This window comes from Crocodylus porosus, unplaced genomic scaffold (assembly GCF_001723895.1).
Source record: "Crocodylus porosus isolate Cpor-Errol unplaced genomic scaffold, CroPor_comp1, whole genome shotgun sequence".
NCBI lineage: Eukaryota > Metazoa > Chordata > Crocodylia > Crocodylidae > Crocodylus > Crocodylus porosus.
Window position 1 is genome coordinate 4056681 of NW_017728948.1, and position 24053 is coordinate 4080733.

The 24053-nt window shown below is 54.8% G+C and overlaps 3 protein-coding genes across 3 annotated transcripts in view; 2 read left to right on the plus strand and 1 right to left on the minus strand.

The window, feature by feature from the left end:
- The window catches only part of AVP (arginine vasopressin), a 5168-nt gene extending 2554 nt beyond the window's left edge, over positions 1-2614 (plus strand). Inside the window, exons 2-3 of the mRNA XM_019553489.1 lie at positions 1011-1212; positions 2030-2614. Coding sequence (XP_019409034.1) covers positions 1011-1212; positions 2030-2193 — 366 coding nt within the window. The 3' untranslated portion in view covers positions 2194-2614. The remainder of the gene's footprint in view (positions 1-1010; positions 1213-2029) is intronic.
- An 8209-nt stretch (positions 2615-10823) lies between these two features.
- Positions 10824-16718, plus strand: LOC109322375 (neurophysin 1-like). Its single transcript, XM_019553460.1, has 3 exons — positions 10824-11456; positions 14314-14518; positions 15231-16718. Exons 1-3 carry the CDS (start codon positions 11337-11339, stop codon positions 15278-15280), a joined length of 375 nt encoding a protein of 124 aa, XP_019409005.1. The 5' UTR covers positions 10824-11336; the 3' UTR covers positions 15281-16718.
- A 991-nt stretch (positions 16719-17709) lies between these two features.
- The window catches only part of MRPS26 (mitochondrial ribosomal protein S26), a 9172-nt gene continuing 2828 nt past the window's right edge, over positions 17710-24053 (minus strand). The window contains exons 3-4 of the mRNA XM_019552561.1: positions 18664-18787; positions 17710-18076 (exon numbers count right to left, since the gene is read on the minus strand). Coding sequence (XP_019408106.1) covers positions 17945-18076; positions 18664-18787 — 256 coding nt within the window. The 3' untranslated portion in view covers positions 17710-17944. The remainder of the gene's footprint in view (positions 18077-18663; positions 18788-24053) is intronic.

A 24053-nucleotide genomic window follows, 5' to 3' on the forward strand; every position in this document is an offset into this window, starting at 1 on the left:
GGAGCAGAAACACGGGTGGAGCACTGACAGCCACGGCCCGTTCGCTTGGCACAAGGCCCTGATACCTGGCAGCACCTAGGAGTGTGGATTGAGTTGTGGGAGACACTAAAAGCAAAGCGGGGGCATGTTACAACCCTCCACCGGCCATTTCTAGCTCCTGCAGCTGTGATGACTTGCTCATCAAAAGCGCTGGGGGCCATCCAGACCCCTGCCCCGACTCCTGGGGGAAAGACGGCACACGACCTAGAGATTTGATGGAAAAGGGAATTTGCGGCTGGGTCCACCTTCTTCTGAGCGTGGGAAGATCTGCCCCCATCACGATGTGAGCTGCCTCTTTCTCGGTCTCCCAAGAACAGCCTTTCCCTACACGAGTAGCTGGAGGGTTACATCCTCCACCGGCTGCAGCTGCAGGGGATCAAACCAGTCGCCCCAGGATTTAAAGAAACAGCTGGGCTCAGACACGTCACACCTATGAAGCTCATGAATGCGCCCCAGTGGGGCTCCCAGCCCTAAGACTTGTCTCTGCCCCGAAGCTAGGCAGGGGGGGCAAGGGGAGGCAGGAGGGGCCACTGGCTGCTGGGTCAAGTGGCTTCAGCCACCAGCAATACACACCCCTAGATACCAAGTGCCTAAATGCCTTGACCAGCCCTCCAGAAAATCCAGATGAGGGAGCGTGTGTGTGTGATACACCCCCCCGCCCCTCCGAAAGGCAGCCCTGAGCAAGCAGCCCTGGTGCTCCGGTGGCGGGCGCAGGAGACAATGTTGAAAATCAGCTCTTCCGCAGCCAAGGAGGATGCCCAGATCCCCTTGCAACCAGGAGACGTCAGGGGGCCGGGGCCTGATGAGCTGGCTGGCATCCCCCTGGGACGCACCCACCCTTCTGGAGAGAGGTGGGCTGTGGGCATCGCCTGCAGCAAGCGGAGAGGGAAGGAGAAGGGGGTCTGCACTCAGAGCCTGACCCTGCCTCCTTGCTCGTAGCTGCTGATCTGTGTCCTCTCTCCCTGCTCCAGTGCATGCCCTGTGGCCCTGGGAACAGAGGGAACTGCTTTGGCCCCAACATCTGCTGCGGGGAGGAGCTGGGCTGCTACGTGGGCACTGCTGAGACCCTGCGCTGCGTGGAAGAGAACTACCTGCCGTCCCCGTGCGAGACTGGGGGCAAAGCCTGTGGCGCGGGGGGCAGGTGTGCTGCACCCGGGATCTGCTGCAGTGATGGTAAGAGGGGCCACCCCTTCCATCGCACCAAGCTGGCAGGGGGAGATCCCCAGACACCAGCCTGCGTACCTGCCTGATCCCATCACTGATGCTCTTTATAGTCTCTTGTGCACTCATCCCCTCACTGAGGGAAGGTGGCACAATGGTGCACACAACAAAAAAGCTAAGGGAGGTGACCAAGGTCACTCAGAGAGTCTGTGGCAGAGGAAAGATTTGAGCCAGGTTACCCATGGCCTCATTTGATGTCTCTGGCCCTGGGACACTTTACACTCCCCATCCAGCCACATCCTGGTCCTTTCTTTGAGAGTAGCAGTGGGCAGGCTCCTGCAGATATCACGCCATGGGATGCAGGATGGTGGGGGGGGGTTCAATCTGGGGCTTCGGCCTCAGCCGGGCTCCCCAAGGAAGGGGAGCAGGTCAGAGCAATGAGCACCACCAGGCCTAGGATGAGAGACGCCAGTGCTTTGGTTGCCATAGGGCAGCATCCAGCTGCCTGTGAGGCAGGGAAACCGAGGCACAGAGCAGTGACGCGGCATCCCCAAGTTCGCACAGGGCAGACCCAAAGCTCAGGACTCCCGGTCCCTTCTCCTAAGCTCTGGGCATAACCAGTTTGCCTAGAAGCACACCTGTGGCCTGTGCATGTTGCACAGAAATCCAGGCAGGGCGGGATGCCCTGGTCAATAAGGGAGACACAGCTGGAGCTCGAGCGGAGTAGGAGCCTGTTTTTGGCTGCAGCCCGAGCTGTGCCGTAGCCCTCCTTTGAGACCGGCGCCTCGTTTCAATGCTGATGTCTTGGTTTCCTCCCCTGCTTCTGCAGAGAGCTGCGCCATGGATCCCGTCTGCCTGGACGAAGACGGCGACAAAAGTCGGCAGCTCTCAGAGAAGAACCTGACCCTCCTGGACGGCTCGGCCGGCGACCTCCTGCTCAAGCTGATGCACCTGGCCAACCGGCAGCAGCAGGGCAAGCACCAGGTCTACTGAAGGGAGGGCGGCGACGTCGCGAAGCATTCACACAGCCAAGGGGGCGCATCGGGTCCGCAGCCCCCCAAGGGGGGCAGGGGCACAAGCCCTTGAGATCCTTGTAAATACATGGCCAATAAATATTTTACTGCACTGCGCTTGTCTGCTCTGTGCTGTGACGTTTGCCCTGGAGGCGTGGGCCGCGGGAGTCCGATTCACCGGGGGTCCTGAAAGCTGGCTTTAAAAAGCAAGGTGTAAACCTGCCCGGGAAACCGACTGCTGAGAGGCCCGGACGGGAGGCCGGTTGCTCCGCAGCCAGCGCAGCCCCCAGACTCGTTAGCGCTCGGCCTCCCAGCCTCGCTCAGCTGGGGGCCTGCAGAGCCCCTGTGCCATCCCCACGCAGACCCCCAAAGAGTTGCCACGTCCCTCTGCTTTATACGGCCTCGGGTGGAGGTGGCATCCTGCCAGGTTGGCGGGTAGGCCCTTAGCGTAGCCGTGCAGCTACAATGCAGCACTGCACAAAGGACGCAGGGTCCCATCATGCAGGCATGGATGGCTCCCCGCGTTTGATACAGGTACAGGGCAGAGCACACGGGCACTGAGGCCGTGTTGCAGCTCCAGCACAGCCAGGAGCTGAACAAAAGTCTTGCGAGTCCCAGGAGGTCGTCTCACGGAGGGCAAATCTGCTGGGGGGTTGCTCTACACATCTCCCATGGAGCAACCAGCTCCCGGGGCTGAGAGCCAGTGAGGGTCCTGCTCACACCAGCCCCCGGGGATAAACGCAAGGCAAGTACTTGCATTTGCCATTGCACCCTGATGGCCGGCCTCAGCCTGCAGCCACGCGCACGCCTGTGGCCCCCACCCCAATGCTGCCTGCCCGAGCTGGAGGCTACGAGCCAGGTCTGCTTGGGACGACGCCAATGTCACAACTGAAGCCATTCAGCCCCTCAGCAGAGAGGAAGCGGAACAAGGAAGCTCAAGGCACAAGTTTCCTGCCACACTTCTGCCCGAAGGGAACGCATCGGGTGGTGCATCAGAAACCCGCTTCCTTTCTTGCAGAGTCTGGGCCCGCAGCTGCAGCTCCTGTAGGAGAGGCGTTGCTGGGCAAAAGGCTGGGAACGCCATGCCGTCTCCCCCGTGGTCCCTGAGAAAGGCTTGTTCCTTTTCCCTGGGGTCTCCACCACGCTCCCCCCTGCCAGGGGCCAGTGCCGTACTGAGACACCTGGCAGCCCCAGGCAAACTTTTAGTATCGGGCCCCCCTTCGCCACTCCGCAGCATTTTTTGGTTGCAAAAGTCTTTATCACATCCGTGGTATCGATGTCTTTAAATAATTCGTTCTCAATTGATAACAGCACCGGTCCCATATATGCACAATATTAAAACTTTTTCTTTTTGCAATTGTAATTTTTTTTTTCATTTTCAGGCCCCCTTTCTGTCTGGGCCAGTTCGTCTGGGCCTTCTCAGCTCACTGGTGCCCCTGGCTCACAACAGGGTTTTCCCCCCTGCCCAAGACACGTTACACTATCAAGGCCCAGAAGCTTATTAGTGGCTCTTTCTTTGTGCCTTTGTTACACGCAGGAAGACACGCCTGGAAGGTTTTGGTGGAAAGCACCTAGCATAACTGTGCTGTTAAAATACAGCAATACACAAGGATACAGGGTGCTATGATGGAGGAGATCCCATCAGCATGCTCAGAAATGCCAGCACATGGGCAGCGATTCTCCAGGTGCACCTTGGGGTGCCTTGAGATCTTTCCAAGGGTGCCACATAACGATAGCACACTTAAGTGTGCAAACACCTCTCATTGATTTGTGAGATTTCAAAGAGGAACCTGGAGTGAGTGATACACGCTGCCCCACCATGGTCTCTCTCGGTCCTTCGCAACAGAAGAATTGCTCTAGGATTTTTCCGTAGTCAAAGAGTGAGTGAAAGCAAAGAGCTGGCATTTTGCAGGGAGGCAGGGGGCACCCTGGACCTGCAGGGGAGAAGGGGACTTAATGTCACCCCACCTGGCCCCGCAGCAGAGGGGAAAAGCAGGCTTGACCCAGCCTCAGCCCAGCCTGACAGCGCCAAACCCAGAGAAGGAAATCACCCAGAGATGCACCCCTGAACGGGGCTGCTCAGAGGGGTGCTAGCCATGCGTGCTGGACCCTGCTGTAAACCAGGCGTAGGATCCTAAGACCGCCCCAAGCCACCCAGAAGCTAAATCCCCAAAATCAAGGTGGCCAATGCCGAAGCTGCAGCCCATGCAAGTGGCAGCTCAGAAAGACCTTCCTGACCCTGCCAGCAAGAGGACCTGGGACACGCTGCCCAGGCCTGGAGGCAACCGGGATGGGTTTGGAGCATCAGGGCAGGGCTTGGCTGGATGAGCCCCAAGGTCCCTCCTATCCCAGGATCCTGTGTGGGGCCGGCTCTGTGTGAGGGGGAGATCAGGGTTTGCTTGGGACCTTGCTGGCTGCAGGTTTGGGGCCATGACTCCATCCACCACGATATTCCCTGAGCCTTAAAAACCAAATATGCTCATCCCAGCTCTGCCCCTGCTCAGCCAGCAGCTTTTCTTCCCCCGACTCCTCGTCCCTAAGGTGTCCCAGGCAGCCGGGATAGCTGGGATGGTAGCCCAGGTACCATATTTCCCCACACACAACACCCCACCCCATAGGATTCATATCCTGTTTTTGAAAAGCAGAATGAAGAAAAAAAACCTTTTTATGCGGAAAGAAAAAGCACCCACAGCCAGCAGTCAGGGACCCCCGGCAGAGGCAGAAATAGCTGTTACCACTTTTCCTCACTTATAATGTGCAACCCAATTTCCAGGAGCTGAATTTGGGGTGGAAAAGAAAGGCGCATTGGTATATAACAGGCTATGGTAACTAGCCCCATAGTGCAGATGGGGAAACTGAGGCAGAGTTGGGAAGAGCCAGACCGCAGGGCTTCAATTGTGTTTCCAGGGGCTTCTGGTCACAACCACAGCCTCTCCTTGATGCTGGATACCCAGCTGGGCCAGGGCTGTGGGGAAGCCCTTGGAAGGCATCAAGCCTTGGATCCAGTCCTCGTGCAGCTCTGGGAGAGAGGGGCAGATGAGGTACTTTGGGTAGATGTGATATTATTTATTAGACCAACTAAATAGTCCCTGGCCTGTGCTTTCTGTCTGCATCGCAACGTCCAAACTCCTCCTGGGTGAGCCCTGCCGGTATGCAGAGGCAGCTGCTGGGCTCCAGGGACCCTTGTCCCCTGCTGGTGATCTACAGAAGGTCCCATGAGGATTCACACGTATGCACATGTGCGCGCACACACACACACTGCATGCCTTATGATCTACAGAAGGTCCCATGGACACACATACATGCACACGCTCACGTGCACTCCTTATGGGCACAGCAAACCTGCCCTGTGTGGGCTGGCAGCGAGATGCTCAGTAAAAAGCTACGGGGTAACCACTTGGGGCAGGTGAGGTGGGATCTGATGGTTCGAGGTACTTCGGATTTACGAGAGGGGCTCTGCATGTGCTCTGCCCAGGCCGAATGGGGCCTTTCCCTCCCAGCTGACCACGCTGCAAAGCCCCAGTCGGATGCTCTTTCAAGTCAAGTGCCAGGTGTTCGTACAAGTCTCCCTCGAGCCCACTCTGCATCTTCAAGCACTCGAATGAAACTATGCCTTTAAATCCCTGACCCTGGTTCCCCAACCCGAAGCCTCCAGCCTCTCTTGGGAGGCAGAGAGAGACCATCTCAGCTCCCATCCTGCTTGTACAGCACCAAGCCCCACCGCGGGGCACTAGCAGATCCCAGTAACACCTGGGGTCAGCATGGGCCGTGCGGAGCCTTGTGCATTAATCCGCATTTGTAGCGGCGCAAGGCCAGCGCCCAACGTCGGGGCTGGCGCAGGAGCTCCCCCGTCTCACACCAGGGCTCTGGGTCCTCAAGTTAACAACCGCTGAGAGCAGGGCAGAGGCAATCCAACCTTACACAGGGCCTGGGGTCACCAAAATACTTGTACAATGGGTTAAAAGCAATCTTGGAATTAAATCTATGGTGCTTAATTGGCAGGGAACCCCACAGGCTCGTTAGCTGGAAACAACTGGCCAATTATAAAAAGCAGAGTTGTGCACAAAGCAGATCGGTTCGGTTTGGTGACCAGGCCAGGGGAGAGGGAGGGAGGGAAGGACGGGATCTTTTCACTGACCCCGGCCCAAGAGTCCTGCACTGCTTTCAGACAATGGAGCTCCCTCCTTTTAGAAAAAGCCTGCGAAGTTCAAAAGAAAATGAAAAAAGCCACTTCGAAACAACAAGGCCAGTACATTGTTTCACAACGGAGCTTTTCAACCTCCCTGCTGTTTCCGGCACAGCTTCGCCACCCAAGTCATCCCAAGCTCACCGAGTTTCAGATGTTCCCAAACTGCATCTTTTCCCCCAGCAGATTTTCTAGTCACCAAAGTAAAAACAAAAAAAAAAGCAAAGCAAAGCACCCAGGCTCAATGAGAGAGAGAGGAGGCTCTACCTGGACCTTCCTCCCCACCTGCTTTCTGCTTTCCAGGCAGGCGTTTTCTGCAGCTCATTCCCTCGTCAAGCCCAGTGCCAAGGGGTCAGAGTCCTGGGGCCACCATAATTAAACAGGTACCTCCATTTGAGAGCTGCTTCTCATCTCCTCACCTTTCCCTGCCCCCATTTTCACCCCAGCAGCAGTGCCCTTGCGGGGGTCTGATCCCACCGGCTGAAGTTATGGTGGTGTCGATGCAACAAGCCCGTCTCCAGCAGACTTAAACACTGCGTGCATCTCAAATGAGACAGAGAGAGAGAAGGAATCATAAGCAGTGAGGGCTGGAAGGGACCATAGAGGTCACAGCAAGTCCAACCCCTGACTCAAAGCTGGACCAGCCCCAACTACATCATCCCAGCCAAGGCTTTGTCTACCTGGGTCTTAAACACCTCACTATCAAGGAGCACGCTTACCATCAGCGGCGGTTTGGTGTTAGCAGAAAAGCCTGGAGGCAAGTGCCCAGCAGCATCTACCACCAAGCTTGGGCAGCACCTATTTATCAACTCCTGGGTAGGAGGCAGCTCTCCAAGGAAGGTGGAGCAAGAGGTGGGACCTCCAGTTGCAAGCGTGGCATCCCCCAAGCTCAGCCAGTCCCCCTTTGTCAGAGCTTTGCATTTCAGGGTGGCATACTCATGGAGCCAGGGGGTGAGGGAGCTTGACTGCCTAGTGTAGTGGTTAGAGCACTTCCCGTTGAATGCAAAGCAGACCAGCTTCACCGGCATCATCCCAGCTCAGGAGATGGGGCAGCCCCGTGGTCAGGGCCGTTCCACAGCCCCAGGTTCAAATTACAGCTCCAAATCAGCCACGAGGAGGGATGTGACCTTGGGTCTTCTCCCTCCCAGCTGGGCTCTGACCATGAGGATGCTGGGGAAGGGGCACGATCGGAGAATGCCTCGTGGATCAGGCCCCGGGGGTGGCCTTGGTGCTCACGCGGATTTGAGTGGCTGCGCGTAAGCCCAGAGCAAAAACACCAAGGCCTCAAGGACTTTCCCAGTGCAAACTCAGGCACCTTCAGCTGACCAGAGGCTTTGAGAGTCCTGGTGCTGAATTCAAGTGAGTGTCTCCTTCCTTTTGTGCCTCTCACCCTGCAGCATCTCACAGGAATTCAGTAGCAGAGGAGAGGTTTGCATGGAGATCCCCGCCAGGCCCATCCCTTTGGACACTGTATTATCTGCTGCCCTCCAACAAGGCTTTGGTGAGGTTTGCACCGTGCTTGGAGCTGCCTGGGGGAGAAGCAGCCCCAGGGTGACACCAGCTCATAGGACACGTGCTGTTCTCAGGCTGCACCCCAGCCGGGGCAACTGGAGCAGGCCAGATTCGCCCCTCGAGGTATTACCATCACGAAGCCTCTTGATTCATCCCACTAAGAAATTAGTATCAGGGCAGAGGGATGCAGGGGAGCCCCCTCCACCTGGGTCTCGTACCAGTATTGGCGAGACGCTGGCCTTGCAGCCACAGTGCAGACGGCACCAGGACCCTCCCAGGCTATGAGCAGACACCCCCCCCGAGTCCTTTTTCCCCCCCATCAATGGTGTAAGCAAGGACTCGCTCTTCCCCGCTGGCTGCCTGACCCCGCTCAGATGAGGAAGGCAGGAGACAGAGCCTCTCTGACCCCTGCTATTGTCTGTCGCGCCCTCGATAAGTGGCAAATCACAAGGCAAAACCATAAGGAGGACAAATGCTACTAATTACACAACCGTTAAGTGTCCAGGCCAATGGCTTCACCAATTAAGCAGGCCGAGGGCTGCGGGGAGGGTAGATTAATAGATTAGACTCTATTAACATAAGGATTTCAGGGCACAGTCCACACCGAAGGAGTTGATGTGAGCTGGGAGCTGCTAATTGTGTTAATGAAGGTGAGGGGTGGAGGTGAACAGAGTCCCTGACTGATTGCGCCGTGCGTCCACCTGGCTCATTAACCACTGGCACCGCGTCTTCTGCCCTCCTCCTCCCTCTGGCACAAACCCCCGAGCGCTGCCATACAAAGCCAGCCCTTGCCCGTGTCGCTTGGGGAAAACAAACCATCTCACGGTAGGCTTTGGACCAGGCTCCACTAGCTGCAGCATGGGCAGAGGCAGGGCTAACGCCCCCCGAAGCTACTCAGCCAACACACCTCTCCTGGGCAAGACGGGGCTCAGTCTGCTCAGCACGCACCTTCTCCAATTGCTCCTCTAGCTATGGGGTCTGTATAATTAGAAACAGCACTGGAAAGGGGCTTCCCAAGCCACTGAGCCCAGTTTACAGTGCCCCCAGGGAACCTCCCAACATTGCCACCTCCAACCCTCACCCGCCGCTACAAGGCACAAAACCCAAAGCACCGAAAACACCTTGTCACGTGGCACAGGGAAAAGCAGATGGTCATGGCCAATGCCCTGCCCCTGGCACGATGGAGAAGCAGCTGCTCAGAGGGTCCTAGGAAAAGTGTCCCCCACTGCAGAAACCACCTACAAATCATGCCAGTCTGACCAAATCCTCCTGACCCCAAATGTGGTTGGTGATGGGTCTGACTCCGAGAGGAAAAGCAAGACCCTGCAACCAGGATCTCCTGCAGGAGCGTGTTTTGCAAGCACTACGCCAGTCCCGAGGCCTGTTCCCAGAAGCCCCAGATCCTGTGAGGTATGGTGGTGGCAGGCGAGGCAAAGCAGCCGCCTGTGCCCCTCATTAGGGCACCGCTGCTCCCCCCAGATCCACCCTACAGTGTCAGTCGAGCCCCATGGGCACACACATTTCTACCAGTGCAAAGCTGACCAAATGCTGATGTTGCCCCAAAACCCAGCGCTGCCCAGAGCTCACACCCAGGGGCCTGAGCAGGACTCGCCATGCAGGCCTCTCCCATCAAGCGTACTCGGACGACTGCACACGTGAGACAGACAAGTACAAGTACTTGAATCCTCCTGTCCCAAGGACGGGCCCCAGCCCCAAGGTGGGTGTCTCCCCTCGGTAGCATAAACCATGCATTGGTGGCTGGTGCACAAAGAGGCAGCCCTGTGATAAGAGGTCAAGTCCCTGCTCTGGTTTAGACAGAAAAAGGACTTGAACCCAAGTCTTCTGCAGGGGGATGCCGGTTCCTGGGTCTGTCGCAGCTAGGCAGAGGTCAAGCCTTGCCTCTCTGGCCAGGCAGGCACCTGCTCCCTGAGCAGCTCAGCCAAAATCCCACTCCTTTGCCCTCCATTTTGCCCCGGCTTAATGAAGGTGCCCCCTATTCCCTTGGCTGCCTGCGGGATGGGCACCTACCTCTGCTGAGGCACTAATTAGGCTACAGAGGTCTTGGGAAGGAGGCCACACCTTACCAAGGTCCTGCAGAAAGCAAGGACCTGAACTCAGGCCAATGCCCTGCACCTCCGGCCCCCTCCTCCTCTGCATCTCTCACCTGAAGGGCCACAGAGCTGGACACAGGCTCTTCCCAGGGAAGACCCACACTCCCCACCCTAGGTTTCACAATCCTTGAATGGCCTGCCCGGTCCATCTCCTCTGATCTCAGTGCAAGCCATCTCTCCCTCCGGGCATGACCTCTACACTCCCTTCTGCAGGGCCCCGGTGGCAGCACCCTGGACCACAAATAACTAATATCACAGACCCTTATGGAGGCATCTGCATGCTCCTCTCAGTTGCTGATCTTCTGAGCATGGCCACAGTGACTCCCTTGGATGGCCACAGTCCTGCAGATGGGCACGTAAGGAGGCCCCATCACAGGAACTCAGCATCACTCCAAGGACCTCAGCCCACTGGCAAGGTGCAACCACGGGGCTGCAGCATCACACAGACGCCTTGCACGTGGCACTGTCCCTGGCCACCTCAGGTCTTGGTAGCTCTAAATCCAAGCAGAGCTGGAGGACAAGGGCAGGAGACGGGCGAGAGATCTGCAGAAGGGGCTGGGTGGCTTGGTGCAGGGTAATCTTCCCCCAGAACATGCTGACCCATGAGGGTCAGGGGTGCCAGGCAAGCACTGATCACACTTTCATCATGAACCTGGGAGCTTCTGCATCACCTGAACACCTTCACTTACCCCCAGCTCCTAAGTCCACTGGGCCACGTGCCCCAGCATCAGGCTTTTAACAGAGGACAACATAGGAAAGCCAGGCCCAGTGCAAAGTGCAGACCGCATACCGGGGCCTCCTGGTCTATTGGAGCTCCTCTATGAGGTGCTCTGGGTCCAGTCATCTAATGCATCAGGCCATCACTGTGCTCCTCCATCCACAGCTGCCGTGCTCTACCCCGGACGTAGTGAACATTTGCCTCTTGATCGAGCAGCGAGGCCCGTCGGTCGAAAGGCTTTCCGGGGACTTGAGACAGTAGATGATCTTCTGCAAAGAACAGCAGGGAAACCATCACCCCTGAGGACTCAACCTGCCACTTGGCCGCAGGTGATGCATCTCTCCCCGCCTTGGGAGCAAGTGCCAAGGAGAAGATGACTCAACCCTGGTTGACCTCACATCCTCGACCCCGGCTGATTAGCAGGGGCAGGTGGTGTGGCCAGCAATGCCTTGTCTTCCTTAAGGGAAATGAATGACGAGGGAGGTGGCGTGGCTCGACACCGGCAGCCAGGCCCATATATACCAGCAGCTCTCGAACAGCGAGGATGACAATCTCTGGGTCCCCGCCCAAGTGAAGCAGAACCTGCCGCCGCTCCCATGGCCCACAGCGCTCTGGCCGTCTGCGTGCTTTGCCTCCTGGCCCTCTCATCGGCTTGCTACATCCAGAACTGCCCCATCGGAGGGAAGCGGTCCGTCCTGGACATGGATATCAGAAAGGTGAGGGTGGCGGGCTCGCCTTGAGGCTGGGCCGCGGTAGCATCACCCAAGGTGGTGGCAGCCATGAGGGCACAGGCAAGAGGCACGGTGGGGAGGGAGTAGCATTTATGGGACCAGTTTCACAGACAAGGGAGATCTTTATGCACCAGAGCTTGACAACCCCGTGGTAAAGCTGGCTCTTAAAGGGTATTCCTTTTACCCCACAATTTGGGCCCCTCCTGTCTTGAGGTGCAGTGCAAGGTGGTCAATGGGGAGCCCGCAGAAGCAGGACGGGCTGCTCCCACACCACACCAGTAAGATCGTGTGCATGGCATGAAAGCAGGGGTTTCAAGCCATTGCAGCCCAGGCAGCTTTAGTCTACAATGGTGATGACCAGCAGCCCATGCCCACTACGTGTGAAGTAGCTGTCTAACCTCGAGGCACTTCCAGGCTGGGCAATACCAGCAGCCTAGACCCTGGGGCTCACTGATACTGCCAGCTCTGCTGTGGTGTGTAAAGCTTCTGCCAGAACTATTGCATTTGCCTACAATTTACCTGCCTCTCCCCCTCCCTGTGTTAAGCCAGCAAAGGAACCAGAGACTCCAGTGCATATCTGCTGGAAAAAGCTTCCTGTAGCTGTCAGGGTCCCTGTTCAGCTGGAAAAGGTGTTGCACCATCAAGGAAGGCACAACCAGAGCAGCTAAGACAGAGACAGGGTGGATGCACTGTGGAGCAGGTGCTGAGCCCCCTGGTCTGCTAAAAAAGGATCAGAGCATGTCCCCAGCCTGCCTGGTCCATTCAGGGCAGGGCAGGGCTCAGCATCTTGAACTGCAGGGCTGCATTTTACTGTAATCCCACTCATGATGAGCAGTGCTGTACCCGTGGCCAGCAGAAATCTGTAGCATCTCCTGTTCCCTGTTGCTATGACATCTTATATAGCTTGTAAGGCTGAAAAAAAAAACCAAACCAGGGTTATTTAGTCCTGAGAACAGAAGACTGAGGGGGGATTTGATACCAGTTTTCAAATACCTGAAGGGCAATTATAAAGAGCATGGAGATGAGTTCTTCTCTGGACAGGACAGGACTAGGAGCAATGGCCTCGAGTTGCAGCAGGGCAAATCTAGGCTGGAGATGAGGAGGATGAGGGCAGTCAAGCCTTGAACAGGTTGCCCAGAGAGGTTGTGGCATCTCCATCCTTGGAAAGATTTAAAATCAGATTAGACAAACTCAGCTGGGACGGCCTGGTCAGGGGTGAACCTGCCTTGAGCGTGGGGCTGGATGAGATGACCTCGTGATCCTATGGCCTATTGTGGCATAGGCAGCACCACTGAGGATGGGATGCCTGGCACGCGCCAGAGTAAAGCACAGCTCTCCGGTCCTTACCACACTGTAAAGCTCTAACCAGCTCTCTGTTGGGTGCCTTCTGCTGGCTGTTTTTCAGTTTCCATTGGGAGAGGCCACTCTTCCCACAGAAAAATGAAGCACTGGTTTGCCCACGTTAAAACTCCCTGAAACGGTGCCAGCTAGAAGCTCGTGCCCCATCCTGCTTTAGATGAGGGAGGGCTTGAAATTCGACAGCAGAGACAACTCGTCAGGGTCCCTTATGAAAACCATCCAAATGTGGCCATGCTTTAAACCTCTGGGGAGAGGCAGGGTGGGGAAGGGATCCAAGTTTGTGTATGTTCGTTTGAGGCCCGTTAGACCCTAGCATGCTGCAGTCTGGAGCTAGGGTTTTCCCTAGTTGCCACTGCCAGGAGCTTCTAGGCTCGTGTTGCAATGAGAAGTTTACCCCTTGGGCGCTGATGCCATCCAGCACAGACACCTACAAAACACAGCCAAGAAGCAAAAGTGGCCAGCTGGGAGGCTCCAGAGGCGTAGCACCAGCAGACATGGGACCCAGTATGGTCCCCAGACAGCCACAAAGCCTGGGCCACACTAGCTTAGTAAAACTGACTATCTGCCAGCCAAGGGTCACAGCTCATGGAGCAACGTCAGGCAGGTGAGAGGTCTCACAGGAGGGCTGGGCTGGGCCCACTGAATGATTTTGCATCCAGTTTGCAGACAACACAAAGCTGGAGGATGGCATCACTGAAGCACTCTGGAGAACAGCATACCCCTTCTCCTGGTCGCCCTCTTGCCTACCCACGTAAAGCCCAGATCTAATCCGTATGCCTGGGGAAGGTAGCAGGGAGTGTTACCCTTGCAGTGACGTGCAGTCCTGCAGCTTTCAGCAGAACCTGAACTGGGATCGGCTGCAGGACTCGCTGCTCCTGGTGTCGAGCTTCAGGTTGAACCCGCAGCTGTCTGGATTCGTTCCTTGAGCTGGATGCACACTTGAGGTCCTGATAGGACAGGAGCCAGGACAGCCACTTGAGTGATTAAACGTTGTGCTTAAGAAATGCAGAACAGCAGGCTGGGCAGTGCAGCACACACTGCCCAGGGGTCAGAGCCACTGGCATCAGACGGAGGTCCAGCCAGGTGACTTCTGACCATTCAGAAGGGTCTCAGCTGCTAGAGGAACCCCAGCAATCCCACTCCATTTCCAAACAGCTCCTTCCCTCCAAATGATTACCTACCCCCCAAGCTGTGTTTGGTTCCCTTTTTCCTAAAGGCATAGGTCCAAGGGGGTTCACTCCCTGGAGGTGTCACCTATGAGGTGCTCTGGGTCCAGTCATTTGATGAGTCAGGCTCTGCCACCCCACAGCCACCTTCCCAATCCTTCCAGGCAGCCGAGTTCATGGCTTTCCCACCTCCAGGCTTATTCCATAGTGCGCTAGCTTCAGCAACAGCTTTTCCACAACCTCTGATCAGACCCCTGGCATAAGGAGCCGCAGCCTTCCCCCCGCTAACCGGCCCCTGGGTCTCTCTCTCCGAACAGTGCCTGCCTTGTGGACCGAGGAACAAAGGCCACTGCTTTGGCCCCAGCATCTGCTGTGGGGAAGAATTGGGCTGCTACTTTGGGACCTCAGAGACCTTGAGATGCCAGGAGGAGAACTACCTGCCCACACCCTGTGAGTCTGGCCGCAAGCCGTGTGGCAACGCCGGCGGGACCTGTGCAGCTGAGGGGATCTGCTGCAGCTACGGTGAGAACTCCCCAGCTCCACTACAACTGGAGCTTCCCATTACCGCTCTGTGCCTCCCCACCCCACCCCTTACCCAGCATCACCCACTTTAAGGCTCCCCCATAATCTTAGCTCAAGGAGCAACAGTCTCCGAGCTCAATACAGGACTGAGACTCCAGAAACAAGCATCCAGCTACAACCCCTCTAGGCCAGTTGCTTAACTGTGTGGTGCCTCAGTTTCTCCATCAATAATTAGACCCTGCCCCACTTATGGAGAAGGCTAAAACTGATGAGCAGGTTGCTTGGAGATGCACAGGTTGGAGGGAAGGGGCTGTCTAGCAGAGCAGCGTGGTTATCTCACTGCCAGCACAGGTCCACACAGCAGACTGCAGAGAAGACAGATCAGAGCTGGCTTGTCCAAAGCTAGAAGGTCAGTGTTAGCAAGTCCAAGACTTAAGCCAGGTCCACAGCAGAAAGTGGCTACAAACAGGAGTGATGGCTGGTCAGCTCCAGGCTTTGCAGCTCACCAGTTCCACCCAGCGCAGCATTTTACTGAACCCCCGTTGGAAAGGTGCCACATCCACCTAAGCTCAGGCCTCAGCTACGTGAAGCCACAAATCACCATTGCCTTGGATAGGGTATTATCCAGATCAGCTGTGCACAACCGGGGGTGGTGGGGCCACAGACACAGCTCAAGCTCTGCTTGCCTTCACCTGCCTGTGTTCCCCTTCAGAGGGCTGCACGATGGACTCATCTTGCGACCAAGCCTCCATGTTCTCCTAGACGACATCAGGTGCCAGACCCACCCCTGTGCAAGACCAAGACAGCGCTCCCCATGGCAGCTGGGACACCTCAATTGACACCTCCAAACACAAATAAACCTTGTACTGAAGGGTCCTCTGGCTGACTCGTTCTTTCCCAGCTTTGCAACATGCTCAGCTTTGCTTTGCTCTGCAGCCTCCCCACCTGAGACCAGTGCCTCTGGTCTGGGGAGACTGCTTTGAAGAACAGCACCGATGAAGACTGACACAGCATCCACTAGTGGAGGACCAGCCTGGAGTTTATCCAGAAGCTGAAGGCAGGGCTGGCACAAGTTATGGACCTGAAATGGCACTCTATGAATTGGGAGGATGTGGGGCCCTGCAGGAGGTAAGGGCAAGGCGCTGGCAGCCAACACTCTTCCCATTAGTTCCCAGGTGCTGAGCGTAGGATGGAGAAAAAAAAAAGGCAGCTCTGAGTAGAGAAAGGGATGAGTGAGGGACATGAGGCCACTGCTCTGAACCTGAGCACCTATTGGCAGCATCCATGTCTAAAGGCAAAGGCCTCAATGTCAGTAGAGGCTGCAAAGAGGTGGGAAAGGGACAGCTGAGGTGACCACGTAGGACCCCTAATTTGGGGATCCACCCACAGCCCCCAGTCACTCACACTGTTCCAAACCATTGGTCACACTGGGATCTGGCTTGCTCCTTTCACAGGCAATTCTGACATGTGAGGGAAGAGTTCTGCTCCAGTTCAGAACAAACCCAGCTGGACCCAGACTCCCACCCACAAGAACCTCACCGGGTTTGACTGTGATGGCATCAAGAGGCTTTAGCTTGGTCTTGGCTGGTCCTGGTCAAAATTAATCTGAATATGACAATACGCAAATCAAATCCAAATGGATCAGTCGCTGTCACAATTAAATGTTTCCATTTCTTTCCTGCTGAAAAGTTCAAAGGTCCTGTGTCTTCCCATGAAATGTTTCAGGGCAGAGGGCAGCAAGGCCTCACTACAGCCAAACGCCAACTAGAATATGAGAAAAGCAGGTTAAAACGATACACCTCTACAAGAATTAGCAGAGCACTTCAGAGGCAGCATCCCTGACTACTAAGCTCATCCTGTTAACACACAACCTGAGGGATCTAGGAAGGATCTAGCGCCAGGTACAAGGGAGGGGTTGATTCCATGCTGCAATGCAGGTTGGGGACAGAGTGCCCACTAGTCACACCAGAAAGGGCTAAGACAAAGTCATCAGATTAAATGACTACTAATAAGCAGGAAATGCACAACTGACCAGTAAATCCTCCAAACCCTGGGTCTGGGGAGCAATGGTTCTGTCACATGCTACAGGAGTAGGACTCTAAACCCCAAGTGAGATATAGCAGAAGCTTTAAACCAAGGGTTGGTGACCCCCAGCATGGGTGCCAGAGCACACGTGCCTCGGGGCAGATGGCAGGGAAGGGGCTGGGGCTGCACTACCACAAGGATCAGGCCCCTTGTGGCTCCCCCAACATCTTAAAAATCGAGGTTACGGGTGTTTTTGGCACTCTGCCCAAAAATATTGCCAATCCTGAACTCCTGATGCCTTTCCACATTTGCCCAGGAGGAGGAGTGCAGGGCAAGCCTCCCTCTCTTACAAGCTGCCACTCAACCCCAGGCAGAGACACAGGATGGACTGAACTGCAGGACCCCAATGAAGAGCTCTGTGCCCCCAGACTACATCCATGCATCAAAGAGGGGACTCCATCATGCACAAGTTCATCCGGGATCCACAACTCAGGAGAGCAGGCACACAAGGCCCAAAGGAACTGGAGAGCAGTCAGAAGGGATTAGAGCAGCAGGCTGTAGGCAATGAACTGGGTCACTGCCAATGGCTCCAGGGTCACACACTGAGGAGAAACACACAGGAGAGCCTGAGGGCCACCAGCCTGGCATGAGGCAGGGATGGAGGAGAGGGGAGGCAGAGCACTGTGGCCCCCAGGGTTTCAGCTGTGTGTTTCCGCAAGGGCAAGTATCAGGGCTTCTCTTAGAGAGTTCAATCTGGACATGACTTGCCCCAGTTCTCAGGGTTTCTTCCCTTTTCCCCTTGAAAACTACAAGAGTTCCCGGGTGGGGAACAACCTCTGCTCTCAGCCTTGACTCCAGTTCCAGTAGAGAAGTGCACAACAAGGGGAGACAGCAGTAAGACCAGAAGGAAATCGCTCAAGACAGACATTCCAGCTGTTACCAGTTCACAGCTCCCCTGACCCTTGAGATCTCTGGGCACAAGAGGCAGGCAGCAGACACCCCCACCCCTGCCGTCCATGGATGGAAAAGCCACATGGGTCACAATCCCATGGAATACTATGCCAAGAATAATCCAGATGGGCAGAGGATGGAGACCCTGAGACCCTGCAGGGACACAGGTTGCAAAGGCCCTAGGGAGAAGCCTAGGGAAGGAAGGACCCAGCACCATACAAAACGTATCCCTTTATTTCCCAGATACGAGTGATTAGTGCTGAAGGAAAGGGCCGTGACCCGGCCAGTAGGTGAGACCATTTCAAGACAGGAACCACACGTGGCCACCAAAGGCCATTTGTTCAAATGAGAATCCCCTGGCTTATCTGTGTCCCCAGGGCAGGAAGCTCCTCCCTGCCATGAGCTCAACACCTGGACAGAAACTGTTGGGCCGAGGTGCAGGCAGCGCTCCTAGGACAGGGCAGTGCGCCTGACGATGCGCTGCTCTTTGTCGATGGCAAAATTGTAGTTTTGGGGGTTGTCCAGGCACTGCTCAATCCGCTCATCCAGGTTCTCAGGGGTGATGAAGGTTTGGGCTTCCTCCTGTGAGCAGAGGAGAAGATGCAGCAACTCTGAGCATGGGGGTATTTGTGCCAGAAGGGCTCCTGTTTGAGCAGGACCTGCTTGCTGTAGCATGCTCTGCTTGCCCTTACCCCACAGGGTTGCCATAACGGACCCTGGCATCATCCAGGGCTTCTCTCTTGCGCATTCCAGTGGCCAGGGGACTCCAGCCCACCCCAGTGCTGCCCACAGGACTGCTGCTTCCAGGGCACTGGTGCAGGGTACCCAAAGTGGCTACTCTATGGCTCTTCAGGAGGGCAGAGCCTGAGTGGCTGCAGTGAAGATGCCATTTCACCATGTGGGCAAGAGCTGGGGGCACCTCAGAGACACAAAGCTTCCCTGGTTGCCACCTGCAGCTATTCCCCAGCCTGCCCCACGCGGGATGACCTACTGACGCAGGCAGTGTGGTGGCAGCTAGGAAGGCTAGGGGCACTCCTCAAAGCCATGCAGGCCTCTTCTCCAGAGAAGCCCAATAGTGGCTATGCTTTCAGCCCCATCTCAGGCCACAATGCACTATACCTCGAGGCCCCATAGTCCCCTTAGGCCTGTGCTCAGCCTCTAGCCCTCACCTGTAGTTGGAGGACCTCCTTCTCCTTCTCCTTCATGAAGTCCTCCATCAGCTTGGCTTGGTTGATGGCCCCTTGCAACTTCTGTTTCTTCAGCTCTTCCTCTTCTCCCCTGATTCGCTCCTCCCTGCCACACACATGGGAAAGGAGGTATTAAGAACCCTCCATGAGACAGTCAGTCACAGCAGAGCTGCCTCCTCGGGAAGCACTTAAAGCTCAAGAAAAGCCTGCGGCCGTGTCGTGGGACCAGGAGGAAGACAAAGGGTGAGCTGGGCTGACTTTACCAGCAGGCCAGACATGAAGCCTGGAGTCCTACCAGTTCCCAAAGCAGGGGCAGAATGTTTCTTGCATTGGTCACAGCCATCCCTGTACAACACCTTAGCACAGGCTCTGGATAACAGGCTGCTGGCTGGGCTGGTTGGTGCCATGACTATCATGTGCTCCCTACACTGGGGCTGTGAACCCAGCTGAGCACTCGGAGGCAGCAGGACCTGCTGGAGCAGGACTCGGAGCCCTCTCAGGACACCGCCACCTTGTTCACAGCCTGTGGGGACCACAGTGGATGGGGATGGCCAGGTCTTTTCCCTTGGCTTCTCTTTGTTGTATGGGTGGTTTGGGGGACGTGGCTTCTCTGCTCAGCTCCTAGCGTGTTTGTTTTTGTAGTGCTATACAGTGCTTTGGTTTTGTACAGTGCTGGGTGTGGCACCTCAGGAGGGACGTCGACAGCACGGAGAGGGTCCAGAGGAGGCCACTCGCGTGATCAGGGGGCAGCAGGACAGGCCCAACAAGGAAAGGCCAAGGGACCTGAACCTGTTCAGCCTCCACAAGAGAAGGCTGAGGGGGATCTAGTGGCTGTTTACAAACTAGTCAGAGGGGACCAGCAGGCACCGGGGGAGTCCCTGTTCCCCCGAGCACCGCCAGGAGTGACAAGAAATAACGGTCACAAACTGGCAGAGGGTAGATTTAGGCTAGATATCAGGAGGCGCGACTTCATGGTCAGGGCGGCTAGGAGCTGGAACCAAGTTCCAAGCGAAGTGGTGCTGGCCCCTACCCTGGGGATGTTTAAGAGGAGGCTAGATGAACACCTTGCTGGGGTCATTTGACCCTAGTACTCTTTCCTGCCATGACAGGGGGTTGGACTTAATGATCTGCTCAGGTCCCTTCCAACCCTAGAAACTATGAAGCAGCCTGGGAATCACGCCACTGCTGCTGGTCTGATTCAGGAGTGCTGTGAGGAGAGCAGGCAGCTGCAACAGGTCTCCAGCGTTTCAACTGTGTCGAACAGGTGCTACTAGGACCCCCCTCATGCTCTGGCAGGGTCCTCAAAGCTCCACACAGGGCTCAGGATCCCCAACCCATGGCCCAGGTGGAGAAGTAGCAACTGCAGTAGTTGTGACACTCTACTCAGCAGTGACAGCATGTCGCACAACTCACTTAGCTCCCTTCCTCTGTGCCCTGCACTCACAGGCCAAGATAGGATGGGTAAGAGTGAGCCATCCCCTTGGCTTAGGAGACAGCTGGCAAGCATCAGAAAGGTGAAACATGGGCATCTCCTTGGGTTTTATTTTTGCCCTGGGAGAGAGGAACCTCATGCCAGAGAGGAGCTGTCAGCAAAATGACATGCAACCGCATCTATGGTATGTGTTCTCTTGAGGACAAAAGGTGTAACGTGCTCAGATGGCAGCAACTCCCGTTCACTGTTCAATAGACGTTGGAGGAACCAGCAGCTGTGTGGACAATGGGCGACAAATGGGAGCATTACAGCGTTAGAGGTGCCTTACAAAGGGATGCAGGGGGCAAGACATTGCTCGGCGACAGGGGTAGAACTCTTGTTCCCTTGGGTCAGCTCATGATTCACAGCTTCACTCCAGGTTTGGATTTTGTCATGAACAGCAGCCAGTAAACACAAGCAGCACCCACTGAAACTGCACCCAATGACAGCCACAGCTACGGCCACACCATACTAGGGATAAGTGGCTGCAGCTCAGCACACCGACCCAGACAGTTGAGAGTACACATGCTGGAGTTAGCTAAGTGCCAGCCATACTGGCTCTCTGGGCAGGACCCCGCAACTAGGGCCAAACCAGCCAAGCTCCGTGACCAGGGTTGCCCTGAGCTGGCTGTGAATCAGCTTGGGCAGATAAAAGATTTAGAAGGGGGTGGGGGGGAATGGAACTCAGCACTCACTTTATTCCTGTTCAGAAGAAACTAGAAGCTTTACTAGTAGGCTAGGGGGCTATCACATTATTCAGTTTAAGATCAAAGCAAAAAACAAATAAAGCCATTGGAATGTGCACTAATTTGCTAGACTATATACAAATTTAAAAAACCCACAGCAGGCTAGGAAAAAATAGTCAAAGTTATTACATTTTTAGGCCTGCAGTCATTACACTTAAATGTAGGTCTCCTTCAGATTTGTAAAACAAAATCTAGCCTTGTTGAGCATGTTGACCATGCCTCCAATACTGCACTGTCAGTCACATCCACACCCGAGTTATTACTAGACCTGAGTTAAGGATTTTAAGACAGAGCTAGAAAGTCTGCAGGGCTGTGAAATGGAAAAGACATTACCACAGATGGCTAATAGAGAGCAACATTGCAAAAGAAAGGAGAGTTTGACTAGTGAAACATCAAGGTTATTAAAAAAAAAAAAAAAAGAGAGAGAGAGAGAGAGAGAGTGTTGTTAACACCTCTGCAGAGGAGAGAGATTAGCAGGAATTAGGGAGGCAATAATAAGACATGAAATCAATGGACTCTTTCAGCACTACCTGACTAAAAATGCTGCAGCCACTGCCAGGCACTCGGTTTTAAACTTCACACAGAGCAGAAATGAAGGAGGGGTGCAAGTGCACCACTCCTTCCCCCCCTGCCTCACCAGCTGCCCCTGTGAACCAGCAGTTGAGAGGTAGAAGACTCCAGAAGCCATCAACCTGGCCCAGCATTCTTCTGTGTGGTAACCAGGCAGGATAAAAATCAAGGATTACATTTTGAAAGAGTTAATAGATTTCTTAATTAAATCAGCTTTCAAAACATTTACTTTAAACATTTACATTAAATGTTTCAAAACATTTACATCCTGCCCACCAGGCAACTAGTGGGCAGGATCGCATGGGAGGCCAGTCCAAGGGGGAAAGGAGTCCAGGAGAGCTGGCTGAATTTTAAAGAAACCTTACTGAGGGTGCGGGAACAAACCATCCCCATGTGCAGGAAGAATAGCAAATCTGGCAAGCGACCAGTTCTGGCTTAGCAGAGAACTCTTCAGTAAGCTTAAACACAAAAAGGAAGTTTACAAGAAGCAGAAGCTTGGATAAAACTTTGGAGGAGTATAAGAATATTGCTTGGGCATGCAGGAATGAAGTTAGGAAAGCCAAAGTGCAATTAGAGTTGCAGCTAGCAAGGGACGTGAATGGTAACAAGAAGGGTTTCTCCAAGTATGTTAGCAACAAGAGGAAGGCCAGGGAAAGTGTGGGTCCCTGACTAAATAGGGAAGGCAACCTCATGACAGATGATGAGGAAAAGGCTGTGCCTTTTTTACCTCAGTCTTCTCAGGCAAGGTCAGCTCCCAGACCACTGCACCGGGCAGCACAGTTTGGGGGAGGAGGTAAGCAGCCAGCAGCAGTGAAAGAACAGGTTAGGGCAGGGGCAAGCAACTATTTTGGGCAGAGGGCCACTTACTGAGTTTTGGCAAGCCATCGAGGGCCGCATGACAGGCAGCCCAGGGCAGACAAATATTAATTTTCTAAATTTTTTAGGGACCCTGTGGGGCAGATAGAATGGCCTGGTGGGCCACATCTGGCCCCCAGGCCACATTTTGCCCACCCCTGGGTTGGGGCTATTTAGAAAAGCTGGACACGTGCAAGTCCATAGGGCCAAATGTAATGCATCCAAGGGTGCTAAGGGAGTTAACTGATGTGATTACAGAGCAGCTGGCCATTATCTTTGTAAACTTGTGGCAATCAGGGGAGGTCCCGGATGATTGGAAAAGGGTAAGTATAGTGCCCATCTTTTAAGAAAGGGAAGAAGGAGAATCTAGGGAACAACAGTCTGGTCAGCCTCACCTCAGTCCCCACAAAAAAAACATGGAGTAGATCCTCAAGAAATCCATTTCTAAGCACTTGGAGAAGGCAGTTAGGAACAGTCAGCATGGATTCACCAAGGGCAAGGCATGCCTGATCAACCTGATTGCCTTCTATGATAAAGATGACTAGCTCTGTGGATGCGGGGAAAGCAGTGTACATAATATATAGAGGTGCACTGATATATCAGTTACCTATCAGATCAGCACCGATAAAAGGAAAATTATCAATGGCTATCAGCTTTTTTTGGCCGGCATAGCTGATAACGTCACCAATATATAGAATCTGCCTTCTGGCCAGGGCCCCAGAGGCTGAATGCATGTGCACAGCCGCAGCCTGCACGTGGCTAGGAATGCAGCCAGGCAGCGTGGAGAGCAGCACCCCACAGGTAAGTCTGTGGAGGGATGGGGTGTGGGGGAGGGAAGGGGTGTGGGTGGGGGAAAGGGTAGGGGGCACTACCCAGCCAGGGCAGTGAATGGGAAAAGGGGCTGGGGCTCATCCAGAGGATCAGTGTCCCAGCACTTAAAGGGTGGCAGGCTTGCTTGAACTAAACTTCATCCAACGAGCCTTAGTTCAAATGCTGCCACCAGCATTTTTAAGCACAGGGACATAACAGGAATAGAGCAAGGGTGGATGCATTCTGCTTGCTGTGGGCTCAGGGCTCTCCACTCTGATGCCTTTGCCCTGAGAGCCCTGTACCAGCCTGGCAGCACGAGGCACAACTGTGCTGGTGTGGGGCTCCTGGTGTGAAGGCAGCAGGATGGAGAGCCCCAAGCCCACAGCAAGCAGCCCAATTCCACCCTCTCCCCCACTCTGGTTAAAGGCTTAAAACTGGTGGTGGCAACAGTGCTTGAACTAAAGACCATTCATCACCCTGGCTGGGCAGCATCCCCTGCACCTGCCCCTTTCCCACTCCCTCCATCAGCATGGCGGCCTCAGCCTGATCTCCCCCCACATACCCCCTCGCCTCCACAGATTTACCTGCAGGGCACTGCTCTCCACGCTGCCCAGCTACATTCCCGTAAATTGGTTATCGAATCGGAATTGGCCAATATGGCTGGTTAATAATTAGCTATCAGTACTGGTCATGAAAATCTGTATTGGTGCACCCCTAATAATATACTTTAACTTTAGCAAGGCTTTTGATACTAATCTCCCACAGCATTCTTGCAGGCAAGCTAAGGAAGTATGGGTTAGATGAATGGACTGTAAGGTAGACAGAAAGCTGGCTGGACTGTCAGGCTCAAAAGGTAGTAATTAATGGCTCATAGAATCATAGAAGTAGGGTTGGAAGGGACCTTATAGATCTTCAAGTCT